General features: G+C 51.8%; 1 protein-coding gene across 9 annotated transcripts in view; it reads left to right on the top strand.

Moving 5' to 3' along the window:
* The window catches only part of TMEM63A (transmembrane protein 63A), a 31,152-nt gene that overhangs the window by 6,607 nt on the left and 9,894 nt on the right, over positions 1–14,651 (top strand). For 6 of the 9 annotated variants that reach the window (XM_036847122.1, XM_036847132.1, XM_036847152.1 and 3 more), the window contains 11 exons: positions 1,031–1,110; positions 3,041–3,104; positions 4,058–4,095; positions 7,351–7,493; positions 8,235–8,286; positions 8,702–8,810; positions 9,600–9,670; positions 11,752–11,832; positions 12,077–12,200; positions 12,293–12,426; positions 13,723–13,860. In XM_036847122.1, the coding sequence (XP_036703017.1) occupies positions 1,031–1,110; positions 3,041–3,104; positions 4,058–4,095; positions 7,351–7,493; positions 8,235–8,286; positions 8,702–8,810; positions 9,600–9,670; positions 11,752–11,832; positions 12,077–12,200; positions 12,293–12,426; positions 13,723–13,860 (1,034 nt within the window). Of the gene's footprint in view, positions 1–1,030; positions 1,111–2,846; positions 2,906–3,040; positions 3,105–4,057; positions 4,096–7,350; positions 7,494–8,234; positions 8,287–8,701; positions 8,811–9,599; positions 9,671–11,751; positions 11,833–12,076; positions 12,201–12,292; positions 12,427–13,722; positions 13,861–14,651 lie in introns of those variants that run through there. The other 3 variants (XM_036847188.1, XM_036847197.1, XM_036847179.1) reach the window with 3 other exon arrangements.

Raw genomic sequence — 14,651 nt, forward strand, 5'->3', positions numbered from 1 at the left:
GGGAAATGTCCACACCGCTCGGGCCAAGGGGGCAGCAGCCAGGGCAGAGCGCAGGCACTTGCCCAGCCGCCTTCACGTTTATCCGACAGCAGGACTCACCTGCCTTTGAAAATATATCACCAACTTCCAGATTCACCTTGAGAAAATTCTGCTGGAACTCAGCCCCTCTGGGGTCCAGAACCCACATTTATAACCACAGTTCCTGACGAGGGCAGGCAGGGATATACTGATTAAAACGCTGAGCCCTGAAGGGAGGGAGCCTGCCCAGGGGGGGGAGACAGGAGCAAGGCAGAGGACCTGCAAAGGTGGGCGCGGAGGGAGCGAGGAGACAGCCTAGAAGCGACAGACTTTTAGAGCGGGAAGGGGGTTAGACCTGAGTGCAGCCCCTCGCGTTGCTGTTGGGCGCACGGGCCTGCCGCCCGAGCGCCCCTGCTTGTGGAGGCGGAGCCACACGGAGCCCCAGGCCCTCAGTGGGCGCTGCCCCTGCGTGCTCTGCGCCAGGCATCCGTCCCCAGGGCTTGCCTCCAGGAGAACCAAACTCAAGATAAAGGTCTGACCACCTCTGGCTCAGCTTCTGGGAGCTCTGCTACCTCTGTTCTATAATTAAAAATGCAGCTCTATGTAAAGCGAAGGAGGGAGCTGGTCCCCAGGGCTGCTGTGAGGACCCTTCCTGCTCAGGAGACCCTGCAGGCACACCAGGGCCGAGGACGGCCGTGGCTGTCAGGGCTGCCTTGGGAGTGAAGAGCAGGGCCTGCGTGCTTGACTGGGGGGCTGCCAGGGCGAGCTCCGTGTCAGCGTTGACAGCCTTTGTGGCTTGGGCACAGGGGACAGGAGCTGGTGAAGGGGGTGAGTGTTGAGCCCTTGAGCTGTGTGGCCTTGGGCAGCTCCGTGCCTTCTCTGGCCCTTTTAGCCCTCCTGAGTCTGGGGGGCGGGGGTTGGGGAGGGGTGGGCTTTGCCCCTAAGACAATTGCCCCTAATTAGAAGCCATCCAATATGCATTTACAAGACTTGATTTCTTTTCTACTTTTAGTTTTTAATATTGGTATTTTCCATCATAAGAAGAAAATTCTGGGATTATGGCCGCATTGCCCTGGTGTCAGAAGCAGACAGGTAAAAAAGACTCATTACGTCAAGTGTGTGTGTGTGTGTGTGTGTGTGTGTGTGTGTGTGAGAGAGAGAGACAGAGACAGAGGCTGGGATGGGGCTGGGGGCTTGTGAAGCCCACCAGGCACAGCCCACACATGATGCTCATATTAGATTGTGTTCATTAGTGTGTCTGCCAGGCCTGTACCAGAAACTGTTCCCTCTCCTCTTCACCACAGACCTGTGAGATTAGCCTTGGTGCCTTCCTTGTGGTGGTAAGAAAACCATTGCCCACACACCCAGCTTTCCCCTGGGGCTTGGAGCTGGCGTGACTGTGAACCAGCTGCTTCAGGCTACGGAAGAAATCTAGTTGCCTTAGATACTTAAGGCTTTCATCATCAGCTGAGGAGGATGCCAGCTTTCTTTCTCGCCTTGGACATTTTCAAGTGTATCTTCTTTGAGATTAATTAGTTTGGGGCTGGGGATGAGGCGAGCTGGATTGAGAAGGGCAGCAGGGCCGTAGGTGAGCTGCTCCTTTCCTCTGGGTCAGGGTCAGCCAGTGGCCCTAATCCGCCAGCTTCGGACGCTCTGTCACAGAGCACAGACTGCCTTGGCCAGGACTCACGTCCTTCTGCCTCCACCCTGGGCTCTCTACGCATGTCACCTGAAGGGGGAGAATGAGTTCCACGTCTGCACAACTGGAATTTCCAGCTCCAGCTAGCTGTCCCTCACCCCAGGATCTTGTGTCAGATGCAGCAATAGGAAGCGACTGGGGAAACAGAGACTGGCCCGGGCTGCCCCACCCAAGCCTCCCCGGGGGTTCCGCAGGCAGACCCCCACTCTTGCTCCACAGGGGGCTCCCGTGTTGAAATGCGGTCTGTGCGGGAGGGGCGATGGGGGTGTCTGTAAATGCACCTTCTTTCCCCACAGTCTCCATCCTGGTGTTTGCGGAAGCCCAAGGGTATTAACCTTGGGGTAAGGTGCTGGGGCCTCTGCTTCAGCTATGTGCCAGCCTTGGACTGTTTGGGGGGAAACTTCTGAAACACCTGGTGCATTTTTGGCACATTCACTCCTAGGAGGGCTGAGTACTACAACAGACTAGAGCACCTGGAAATCCGGAGCCTCCACACTTCCATGGCTGTGTCATCTTGGTCAGGACCCTGAGCTCGTTGGGTTGTTTCCTCTGGCCTTTTCTTGCCTGTAGGGTTACCATGAAGGTCAAATGAGGCAGTTCTCTGGAAAGGCTTTGAAACTTGAGCTTCACCAGGCCTTATGCCATTAGAAGTGGGATGGTGAAGCCAGGAGTAGGAAAACAGAGAGAAAAGCAAAACTTAGCATACTGCAAACACCTCAAATTCACAGTGCACAGGGTGTTTTTATGGGTTACTCAGAAGAAAGGATCTGCCCAAATTAGCAATGTAAAATGCTCCAGTTCATCAAGTCTAAAATGCGCATTTTTGGCATCTTCTCATCTATGAAACTGGGTGCAACTTATTATCAATGGTGATTATAGTTAATTGACAGCATCCTTTACTTCTTAGTGGTTCAAAAAATAATTGTGCCCTTTACAACCAGTGGTGTCTTAGATTTGATAAAATACAGTATTCCAAGTTTTATTTGCTATATTGGGAAATATATTGTAAACAGGCAACACTTTGAAGTCATTTTATGTAGACCAGTCACAGGGCTGAGGTTCAAGGGTGTGGAGCACAGGATGGTGCACTGATGCCCTGACCCCCTGTTTTTCATCCCACGTAACATAGAGTTTGATGTCTCACCAAACCTTGGAATGGTCGATGCCCTTGCCTATATTTTTCACAGGGTGAGTTATATTTTGTCCCAGCCACTGAGCGCTAGTAGCTTTGGTCCTGAGCTCTAAGAGGCAGCGAGATACTAGGCATAAGTTTTTAGACCTTTTAAAAGAATTATCTGCCATTTTTCCCTTTTGTGTTTCTAGTGAGTCCAGATTCCAGAGACTGTCATCTTCCTCCTCAGGGCAGCAGGACTTTGAAAGCGAGCTGGTTGGTATTTAAGGGGCAGGTATGGTTGTGGCTGCGGGATGGGGGCTTGCAAGGATGGGCAGTAACGAATTGGCAGGGAGAGGGCAGTTGTACTCCTGCTGAGCCGCTAACTCAATACCCTTGACCTTGAGTGGCACATTGCTGGTGAGAGCTCTTCTCTGCTTTGACAAAGACACCTGAACTTGGGAAATACCACAGCAAAGATGGCAGCTGGGTGATCCAGGATTGTGAGACTTGATTAATTCTCAGGCACCTGGCTACAGCTCTTGTCTGTGTTATCATACTTAGCGGCTTTGTGTGACAGTTAATTATTGACTTGCTTGCTAGCTTATGAGCCAGCTGTGGGCAGGAACCAAATCTTATCCAGCCCTGTTCCCCACCTCCTGACACCCAGTAGGTGCTAAGTAACTGTCAAATGAATGACGAGCAAATATTTGTCTTTCCCAGCTGGGTGAGAGTCCAGCTTTAAGGGGTATCGAGTTTAAGAGATACGATGGACACTAAAACCCATGAAACCCTTTCCCTCTCTAAACCCCGCCCCAGGGAACTGTCCAGTTGAGTGGGCTTGGTTCCTTGCTTTTGTCTTGCATCTCATTCAGTCATCTTGAAACAAACAGAAGCCCCCATCAGCTTCTCCAGAGCAGCCTTGAACTTTCATCAACTCTCCATTCAAGTTGCACCATTTGACCCAGGAGCCTGTATTAATTCCACAAATTGTCAAAACTTGAGAGGCTTTCACAAGATTTCCAGGCACAGGATGCATGTTACAAAGGACTGGGGGCACACCGACTCTGTCGTGTTTGGACAAGAGGGTTGCTTGCTGAATTTGGGACAAAAGCACTGCTTTTTATAAAACGGGAGGTTAGATGGTTGTTTAAAGTCAAAGATGATGATGATATCTGCCTCCGAAAAACAGAGATTGTTGGAAGCTAATCCCTGTTCTCCGTTTCCAGGGATGCTGCCCATGGCTGACTGCAATCTTCCGCCTGCAGTGAGTACAGTGCGGGTGGCTGGAGGTGTCTTTGTTTCGGTGGGTTTGTTTGGGTGTTCGGCCAATGAGGAGGAGAGAGCCAAGATGCCTGATCCTGAGCTGGAGTCTCTCAGATACTTTTCAGTTCAGACCCAAAGCTGTACTTGGGGGCTGAGAATAAAGGTGGCCCAGGGAGCCCCTGTGCAAGCTAATTAAAGCTAATTTTTTGCTTTAGGCAGGAATTATATCTACGTACTGTGTAACACGGATATATTTGGATGGAAGCTCTTCTAGGCAGCGTCATGTCTTTGAATTAGTGGAAAGTGGAGACATAATGATTGCTTAATATATTCAGCTCATTTGGTTAAAAGTTTTCTTTTTTTTCTTAAAACTTGGGCCCTTTGGAGAGAAATCCTGAAAGAGGTGCTTGGTGATTATAAGCCAGTTATTCCCCTTGCACGTGGTGGCAGAGCTAAGCTGCGAGTCTCCGCTCTGCTGCCTGCGGCCGTATTGCATCCTATCTGAGAAACCACCGTTGTAAGACGCACAGCCCCAGGAATGAGAAAATGCTTCCTATTATGCTGTGATTGGCTGTGATCCCAGGGTGCCCCCCATTTTAGAGGTGTTGAAATATGAAAATGACATCTTAGAAGTGATGAAATGTGATAGTTCTAGGACATTGGGTAAGTCCCTCTCTCTGGGCCTCAGTTTCCCCAACTATAAAAGCAGGCTGAGAATAGCACCTGCTCTGTCTAGTTCAAATGCGTTCACACGTGTGAGCATGTTATAAACAGTCCAGGCTGGTGAGAGTTGTTCCCAGGGGAACTGGCAGGAGGCAGTTTGTGCAGAAGAAACCAGTGAACTCTGGTTTGGAGCAGGAGGGGAGGTTTCTGGGAGGGAAGAGGGGACAGAGGTGGGAGAGGTGGATTTGCCAGCCTCGCCCTTCCCTGCCCACTCCAAAATCATGTCAGCGTTTCCTCCGGGTGTTGGAAGTCATGCATATTCTGTGCAAAAATCCATCACGTACAGAACAGAATTAATAGGAAGAAATTTTAAGTCACCCTTACCCCTACCTCTGAAAGATGCCCTTGGCGTGTTTTCCTCTGCTCAGCCACTCCCCATGACACCGCTGGCTGGGACTCAGGCCATTCCCCTACCCTGGGCTGTGCCCCCCACTCTCTCCCTGGATCGGGTGGGGCAAAGCCAGAAACCTTGACTCGTCATCTTCATGTTAACTAGCAAAGGCTGCTGACGGTTTGCACTGGAGTCAATACCCACTGTTTCTGTCACTCCATGTCCCCTTCCTGCCCTCTCCGCGTGGACCTCACTTCTCATTGAGTGAGGCCATCCCCATACAGCTGCGTATTCTGCTTTGTCATTTTAATGCTGTATCAGACATATTTTTCCATTTCAACTCCCACTGTTTTTTCTCTTCTGTTCCTGCCACAGAAAGGACTACCCTTTGACTTTTTTTAAGGCTGCAATTAAATTTTAACAGCTGCTCACGCCCAGCGTTACAACTGACATTTAAAGAGGCCTCTCAGTTTCCATCCAAATTGCCTTTCCCAGCAAGATACGGAAATTAGAGGTGTATCTCAAGAAAAAATTGTTGATGAAAATTGCTCACTTATTTGTTTTATTTTTTAAAAAATATTTATTTATTTATTTCGGCTGCACCGGGTCTTAGTTGCGGCATGCGGGCTCTTCGTTGCGGCATGCGGGATCTTTTTAGTTGCGGCGTGCACGTGGGATCTAGTTCCCCGACCAGGGATCGAACCCGGGCCCCCTGCATTGGGAGTGTGGAGTCTTACCCACTGGCCCACCAGGGAAGTCCCACTTACTGGTTTTAATCTTCACCCATGTTTGTTTAGTAAGCACGTACTGTGGCAAAGTATATGCATTTTGGTAGTTTATTTAGAAGTGAAAACAGTGTGGTCAGCGGCAGAGCTTTGTCCTCCAGGTAAGCAGTAAAAAGGAGTAACATTAGCAAGCGCACTGCGAGCATCCACCCGGCACCAGGCACGGCGTTGGGCCCGGATCCTCATTGCCTCCTGTGCGCCTGCTGAGTGACCAGCTAGCTAGCGGGTAGTAGCCTCCCTGCTTTAGGTCCCAGCCTCAGGTGGGTGCTGTGACCCTCTCTGGAGGCGGCTGAGCTGGATTCCACTGTGGTCTGTCTGTCTGGCTGCAGAGCCCACACGCCACACCTTTCACAGCTGCCTTTTTATGCTGTGGCCCTTGCTTCCCTGAGCTCTTTCTTCCCAGTGCAGGGCTTTCCCTGCCTTCTGGAAGCAGGATCCTCAGGGTAGCTCCCTGTCAGGAGAGTGGGAAAGCAGGAGACACCCCCCTCCCCTTATCCCTCTGCAGCACGGAAGTCTGGCTGTCAGAACCCAGAATTTTCTGGGTCGCCAAATGACCTGGAGCCTCCAAATACAGCACTGAGGGTGGGAAAGGGTGGAGCAGGTCGCCCCCCACCTCTGGGGCCACAGCAGGGACACAGGGAAGAGGCGGGGCCAGCAGGATGGACTGAGCCTTAGAATGTTTAAAGCAGTAGCTCCAGGGACTTCCCTGGTGGCCCAGTGGTTAAAACTCTGTGCTCCCAATGCAGGGGGCCCGGTTTCAATCCCTGGTCAGGGAACTAGATCCCGCGTGCCACAACTAAAAGATCCCACACGCGGCAACTAAAGATCCCGCGTGCCACAATGAAGAGCCGCACGCGGTAATGAAGATCCCACACGCCTCAACTAAGACCAGCACAGCCAAATAAATAAATAAATATTAAAAGAGAAATAAAATAAAGCAGTGGCTCCACCTCTGTCTCCCAGTTTCCCTGAGGAGGAGATGGGGGAAAGGGTGGGAACCGTGAGCCTGGACACACACAGCTTTGCTCAGGAGATTCTCAGCAGCCCTCTTGTCAGTGGCTTTGCGTGTCCATAGATGCAGGAGAGGGCTGAGGGATAATTGCACTTACACACAAACGTGGGCACAAATGTTCCTAGAGACCTAAAGTGGAGCAGTGGCAGGTTCCTTCGTCCAGGAGTACGGGGCGAGGGCTGAGAGGCAGCCTCTGGAGATCATAGCTCTGCCATTACAGGCTGGATGATTGTAAAAGTTAATGTGCTTTTTCTGTACCTGTTTCCTCATATTTAAAAAAATGGAGATCAAATTGGGACCTACCTCACGGACGGTCACGAGGGTTAAATGAGATCATCCATGCAAGGCCCAAAGGGCCCAGCCTGTTACCACTGCTCATTAGGATTGCATGTGTGTCTTGCGCAGAGATGACCAGATCATGGAGTGGTGTGGGGAGGACGCCACCCACTACCTGTCGTTCCAGAGACACATCATCTTCCTGCTGGTGGTGGTCAGCTTCTTGTCTCTGTGTGTCATCCTGCCCGTCAACCTCTCGGGGAGCTTGCTGGGTAAGGACTCCTCATCTTGCCTGAGTTGGGCCCAGGCAGAGCAGCAGCCCTGGGGAAAGGGCCTCATTGTGGTGGATCAGAACCCCAGGATTCATGCTCACATTCAGATGTGAGAAGGTCTCAGGGTGACTTTCTGAACTTTTCCATTTGCTTAAAGATCTGGAGAAGAATCCACCCCAAACCTGGGCCAAGAGCTGGGGCCCCTAATATCTAAGTAGGAGGAAGACCCCAAGACTGATAAGATCAGGGGCTTTCAGAGTGTGTTTTATAGTTTCCTGCCCCCACCCAAATCAGGAGGCCACAAGTAGTGGATCCAGAAGATGTTTGTGATGCTCTACGTGAAAATCGGAGTGTGGAATTCTATTTCCAAACACCCACGGGAATCCAGCGTCACCATCACGAATCCACTTCTTATGCCCAGTGATTCCCAGCCTTGGTTTTGGGAACAGCTTAGGGTGTTTCTAGATTTCTCAAGGAATGCCACAAGAATCTCAAAGCAAGATGAATTCAGATTTTGACTTTACCCACATGGGAGGTTGAGAAGAAGTTGTCAGGAGCGTCTTGGAGTAAAGCAGAGGCCTTGGTTGGTGTAACTCTGAAAGTGGACGGTCGTCACAGTCCTCCGACTTCTCGGACATCTTAATGCTCCTCCTCCTGAGAGCTCCACAAACCAAGGCTGTGTTGCCCCCCTCCCACTTCCCTAGTGTGACCCTGCAACTGAGTATCTGTGCTTCCCTGCAGACAAAGACCCTTACAGCTTTGGGAGGACGACAGTCGCAAACCTACAGACTGAGTGAGTTCGAGGTGGGAGGGCATGAGGGTGCTGATGGGTGAGACCAAGGAGAGGGCAGATTCTGGAGCCCGGGATGGGCCAGAGGTCGTCCAAAGTGAGCGAGTTAATGTCTGAAAGCCTCTTTGCCGCTAGTGCCTGCTGCTGGGCTATGGGCATGGACACGCCCCAGGCCGCTGTTGTTCTGCAGTGGGTTTTAGGAAACACAGAGGGCCCCGTGGAGCTGGGGTTCATTTGTCAGGACAGTGCCTTCTCTAAAGGGCACTGGCCACTCAGCCTCTGTTGGAGGATCTGTTGTGAGGAAGCCTTCGGCCCTCAGCTCAGTGCCAGGAGGGTAACCAAGCCCAGCCCTGCACCCTCACTCCCTGCCTGGGAGCCCAGCCCTGATGGCAGGTGGTGTCCCTCCCCTCCCCTCCAGCAACGACCTGCTTTGGCTGCACACCGTCTTCTCTATCCTTTACCTCATCCTCACTGTGGGCTTCATGCGGCACCACACCCAGTCCATCAAGTACAAAGAGGAGAACCTGGTGAGTGAGGAGTGGTGGGGGGCTGGGCGTGTGCTGGGGAGGGGCTCAGGTGGGAGCTGGGGAGGAGTGGCACCAGGCTTATTCCCCAGCACCACGATGGCAGTGAGTGTAAGGAGGGGCCTCAGGCTTGCAAATGTGTGCTCAGAATCGGCATTAAACATTTTTTTCTGGTAGATTGTTTTAGGATTTGGCTATTTCCCCCCATTTTGCCAACTAGCCTTTAGATTTGTGGGGTTTGGGCTTGTAGTTACTGATTCTAAGTAACTTCCAAGAAGTTTGAATTGAGAGCAGCTCCCTCTCTCATTGCAACCCATAACTTGATGGAGGGAGAGGGAGTTTCTATTACTTGGTTCCAAGCCTGGGTCCTCCTCTGATCTGCTGTGTGACCTCATTTGAGTCACTTCCCCTTTCTGAGTTCTTTCTCAGTCTCTTGTCATGCAAAGGAGGCTCATCGAAATTGCTTTGGAAATGTATTTTTTTTTTGGCCACTCTACGTGGCATGTGGGATCTTAGTTCCCTGACCAGGGATCGAACCCATGCCCCCTGCAGTGGAAGCGCAGAGCCCTAACCACTGGACCGCCAGGGAATTCCCTGGAAACGTATTCTTGACTGCCTAGAAGAAGATGCTATGTAAAGAAGAGACTCCAAGGCTCTGTCAGGCCAGGAAGGCGAGCACCTGAGCCTCTGTCTGAGTCCCCATCGTTTTCCTTGGAGAGGCTTGAACAGGGTGTCCCCCTGGCCGACTGGCTTGCCCTGGTGACTTTTCTCCCTGGTGTGTTTCTCCGGCAGGTGAGGCGGACCCTGTTCATCACAGGACTCCCCAGAGACGCGAAGAAGGAGACTGTGGAGAGCCACTTCCAGTGAGCAGGGCCGCTTCTGCTGGGAGGGAAGGGGAGAGAGACCCTAGGAGGACCTGGCCCAGCCACTGAGCTGCAGATGCTGCTCTGGGCAGGCTCTGCTGGGGCAGTGAGGGCCTGGCTGGGGCGGCACGTCCTCTGCCAGCAGCCACGGCTGCCCACGTGACCACAGTAGCCAGAATACAGGCCAGGGTGTGGGGCAGATAAACATCTTGAGAGCTCAGGGGCAGAGAAAAAGATTTATAGAAACAACACGCCCACACACTCCCCGCAAAAAAAAAAAAAAAAAGAAAAGGATTCACCCTGGGCTTCTCAGCGTCAGCTTTGCAGAGTAAGAGATACCCGAGAGACAGCAGTGTTGGAGGCGGGGAGGGACCTGGGCCCCGCTTTGCATTTCGTGGTGGTTCATTCTTCTGCTCAGCACGTGTCTCCTGAGTGAGCACTCCGGGTCCGGGGCCCTGTCCTCACAGAGCTCACTCACGGCTCTCCCAGCAGAACCTCCTTTCCAGCAGCCTCCTCTGAGCGCCTGCACCAGGGATACCTGCAGGTGGGGGCTAGAGGAAGGGCTTTCCTGTGAGAAGGAAGTTGTGTGTACGGTGCGATGAATGCAGGGCATCTCATGGAGCTTCAGGAAAGGGGATGGTCCGGGGAGAGCAGGCCGGGAAGGCTCCCAGGACCCTGGGCTGGAGGGCTTGAACCTAGGCTAGGGAGCTGAGGTTTCAGTCTGTATTCATTCCTCATCAACAGTCATTAATTTGTAGTATGGATTAGGGGTTGGCTATGGCTTGGCTTTGCACTATTTATGAAGAACACTTGCTAAGCAAATTATTAGTGTAAACAGAATTGTAAAATGAATGTTTAAAATTTATCGACTAACCTCTCTTTTAGAAACTCCAAGTATTTTAGAAATATTTTTCTATATGTAAACACTGGGTACTAGAATCATTTTTCTCTATTCCTTGAAACAGCTCCCCAAAGTTGCCTGTTAGGCAACATTTGGAAACAGTAGCTCCACTTAATATATTACCTTAAAGAGAAAAAAAAGTCCTCTCATTCCCATTACAAACACTGAATCACACTTTCTCCTATTTCAGGAAGCCCTTTTAGTGAACACTGCTGCAATCCATGGGGACTGATGTGTGAATTTGCCTTGTAGCAGGGACGCTTACACCATTGTTCTCTTCCGCAGAGCTCGTAATGGGACCTGAAATTGTCTACCTGACATGTCTATGGGCTGTGTCTCTCTCTCTCACCAAAATGTAAACTTATCCAGGCTCCATCCCAGTGCCCAGCAAGTAGTAGGTGGGGATTTACACGGTTCAGGAACGCCCAGGAGTTGTACATAGGATTTTGCGTAAATGGTGAGAGAGGATCATACGCTGGGTACAGGCATGGGCCCTGGAGCTGGGCCGCCTGGATTTACTTCCTGGCTCAGACACTCACTAGCTGTGTGATCTTGGGCACCAGTCATTTTACCTCTCTGATGCTTATTTTCCTCATCTGTAAAATGGGGACAAAAACCTCACAGGTTATGGTGAGGATCAAATAAGTTAATGCTCTAACAGTACCTGGCCAAGAATAAGTATACAAACAGCATACTTTCAGTATTTTACTATGATTGTTAACGCATGTGTAGACACTTACTGGGCTGAGGGTCCTTTGCTTTCATGAGACCGAAAAGGTCTGTGATCTTCAAAAGGGTCACAGACTGAATAGGATTTCAGTGATGGTCCAGAGTAGAAATGACCTAGAGCAAACAATAAATTTACTCCTTTGCATGGGTAGAGGAGGTAATGAATAGTGTTATTTTTTTTCTTCAGGAGAAGTACTGACTGATTTAAAGCCAAGTGGGTATAAACTTGTCAGTTTCAGGCAGTTACTTTCATGCTATTTAAAAGGACCTCTTTGTATTACATTTCAAAATTTCCCCCTTTGGTAAAAGACAAAGAGGAAAGAGGTCTCCCCTGGCACAGAAATGAGCAGTGTAATTACTCTGCCACCCCTGGAGTCTTGGGGGTCTCTCCTGCCTGGGGGGTTCTCTTTTCCAATGGCTATCTTTTGCTTTTGATCTGCCCTGGGCACAGGGACGCGTATCCCACGTGTGAAGTGGTGGAGGTCCAGCTGTGCTACAACGTGGCCAAGCTGATTTACCTGTGCAGGGAGAGGTAAGGGAGGGCTGGCAGGGCGGGCGGGCGTGGGCTGAGATGGCCTGCATCTTTCTGACTCCTTCCCTCTGAGATGCCATCCTCGTTCCTTGCTGGCCTCGGATCCCCTAGCGAGGAAAGGAGGGGAGCGGCTCTGCCGCTTTCTTGTTTAGAAAGCTGGTGTGACCAGTGGTTGATGATGGGTGTGGGGACCGTGAGTCACACCACAGGATTTCGAGTCTGAAGTTTGTCCCTCCCACTGCAGAAAAAAGACAGAGAAGAGCCTGACCTATTACACAAACCTGCAGGTGAAGACAGGCCAGCGGACCCTCATCAACCCCAAGCCCTGTGGCCAGTTCTGCTGCTGTGAAGTGCAGGGGTGTGAGTGGGTGAGGGCCCACACCCCCCGGGAACGTGGGCGCTGGGTCCCCCGAGACCTGCACAGGACCACGTCATCACAAGGGGATGTGTCCTCTGGTAGGAGGACGCCATCTCCTACTACACGCACATGAAGGACAGGCTGATGGAGAGGATCACAGAGGAGGAATGCAGGGTCCAGGACCAGTCCCTGGGAATGGCCTTCGTCACCTTCCAGGAAAAGTCCATGGCCACCTAGTGAGTGTGGGCATGTCCCTTGTCTGCCTCCAGATAACTTGCTGTCCCTCTTGGTTAGAGACGGTACTGCTGAACCGCCATTGCTGGGATTTGTTTGTAGCATTTCCATCTCCTGCGGGTGTGGCTGGGATTGGGGGCAGACATCCACACCCACTCCCTTGGTGAGCCCGGCCGATGTTTGTGTGACAGCTGAGCATGCGTGATTCCAGCTGAGCCCCTCTTGGGTTGATATGGCCTTACCCCACTGCCGGGCTCTCACCAGCTGCCCCAGGGGTCCCATTGCCTCTATGACCCAGCATTTCGCCAGGTGGGGTGGATGCCACCCTCTTTCACGTACCCACTCTGGAACCACAGATCTTCCTTCTGTGCGTGGCCTTCCCATCTCCCTACCAATGCACTGCCGTGGGGAAATACCACCGGGCACTCCAGGATGCTCACTGCTGCTGAGAGCCTGGCCCAAGGGAGTGGGTTTTCATAGTGCACCTTGGCGTGAGCTCTAGCTCCTAAAACGCTCTCATGCCTGGGATCTCCATGTCGTCTCGCCTTGGGAGCAGCAGGGGATGGGGTCGGTAGAGGGAGGCGGAAAGGAGTTGGCCCAGCAAATGCTCCTTCCCCTGCCTTCCCTGCTTCGGGCATCGTGAACCCTGGGAACAGACTCCTGGCTGTGCCTTGCAGACTCTCAAGTGAGGCTGGGGTGGGGACGAGGCCAGTGGAAAGAGGAAGAGTGTTCTGAGACAGGAGTAGGGGGGCTGGTGGGTTCTTTGTGGGAGACTAAAGGGGGAAGGAGTGGAGAGTGTGGGGGTGGGAGTCCTAGGGAGGGGCATCTTGGAGTCATAGGTGATGCAGTCTAATGCTGCTATGGGGCCTGGGAAGAGGCGAGGGAGTGGAAAAGTGAGGCCCTGGGCCTGGCAGCGGGATGTCCGGCTTCATGGGCAGGGCAGAGGGGGGCCGCAAGGAGGAGCCCTATGTTGGGGCAATGCCAACAACATGGGAGCTGGGGTCAGACAGACAGGGTACAAAACCTAACTCTGAGAGCCTCAGTTTCCTCATCTGTAAAATAGGAATGGTAATCCCCGGCTTAGAGGGTTGTCCTGAGGATTAAGCAAAATTCTGCACATAATGTGCTAAGAATGGCATCTCTTTCATAGCACTAATTATAGCATAAGTATAATAAACTAATAATAAAGCAAAGGTCCTGTGCCATGGGGCTCCCACTCTCACACGGTCCTGTTTGCTGTGTGGGTACATGGTACCCCGAGGGGTCTGGACCCTGGCCATTTCTACATTTCCTGGCAGCATCCTGAAGGACTTCAACGCCTGCAAGTGTCAGGGCCTTCAGTGCAAAAGTGACCCGCAGCCATCCTCCCACAGCAGAGAGCTCTGCGTCCCCAAGTGGACGGTCAGCTTCGCCGCTTACCCCGAAGACATCTGCTGGTGAGCCCCCAGGCCGGCAAGGGGCGGGAATGGGGCCTGGGAGCGCTGCAGGGCTGCCCAAGTCACCTGGAAGCGCAGGTGTGACCTGGCACTCAGAGAAACACTCATACTCTCCTGCACCCCTCTGGGCCGGGGGCGGGAGGCGTGATGGGGGTGGGTGGTGTGTCCACACCCAGGACTTCACTCCAGTGTCTCTCCCCGGCATCAGCAGTGTCTGGTAGGATTATAATGGGAGCAATGTATGCAATTTTAAGTTTCCTTTTAGCCACATTAAAAAAAGTAAAAGAAACTGGGGAGTTCCCTGGTGGCCTAGTGGTTAGGATTTCAGGCTTTCACGGCCATGGCCCAGGTTCAGTCCCTGGTCAGGGAACTGAGATCCTGCAAGCTGCACGGCGAGGCCAAAAAACACCAAAAAAACCACAACAAAAAAACAGGTCTTAAAAAAAAAGAAAAAAAGTAAAAGAAACTGTTAAAATTAATTTTAATAAGAGTTCTCCCTCTATATCTAAAATATTATCATTTCAACATGTAGTCAATTGTTTTAAATTGAGATGTTTTACAGTCTCCTTTTCATACGTAGTGTCTTTGAGATCCAGCGTGTATGTGCCACTTCTGGCCCATCTCTGTTTGGACCAGCCACATTTCAACACACAGTAGCCTGCTGTGGCTCGAGGCTACTGTACCAGACAATGCGGCCCTGGGTTAGGTGCCAGCCGCCTCTCTAGCCTGGGGCACAAGCTGGTGAGCTGAGCTGTGTCCCCAGGAGCCTTAAGCACAATGCCGAGGGTGAG

This window comes from Balaenoptera musculus, chromosome 1 (assembly GCF_009873245.2).
Source record: "Balaenoptera musculus isolate JJ_BM4_2016_0621 chromosome 1, mBalMus1.pri.v3, whole genome shotgun sequence".
Classification (NCBI taxonomy): Eukaryota; Metazoa; Chordata; class Mammalia; order Artiodactyla; family Balaenopteridae; genus Balaenoptera; species Balaenoptera musculus.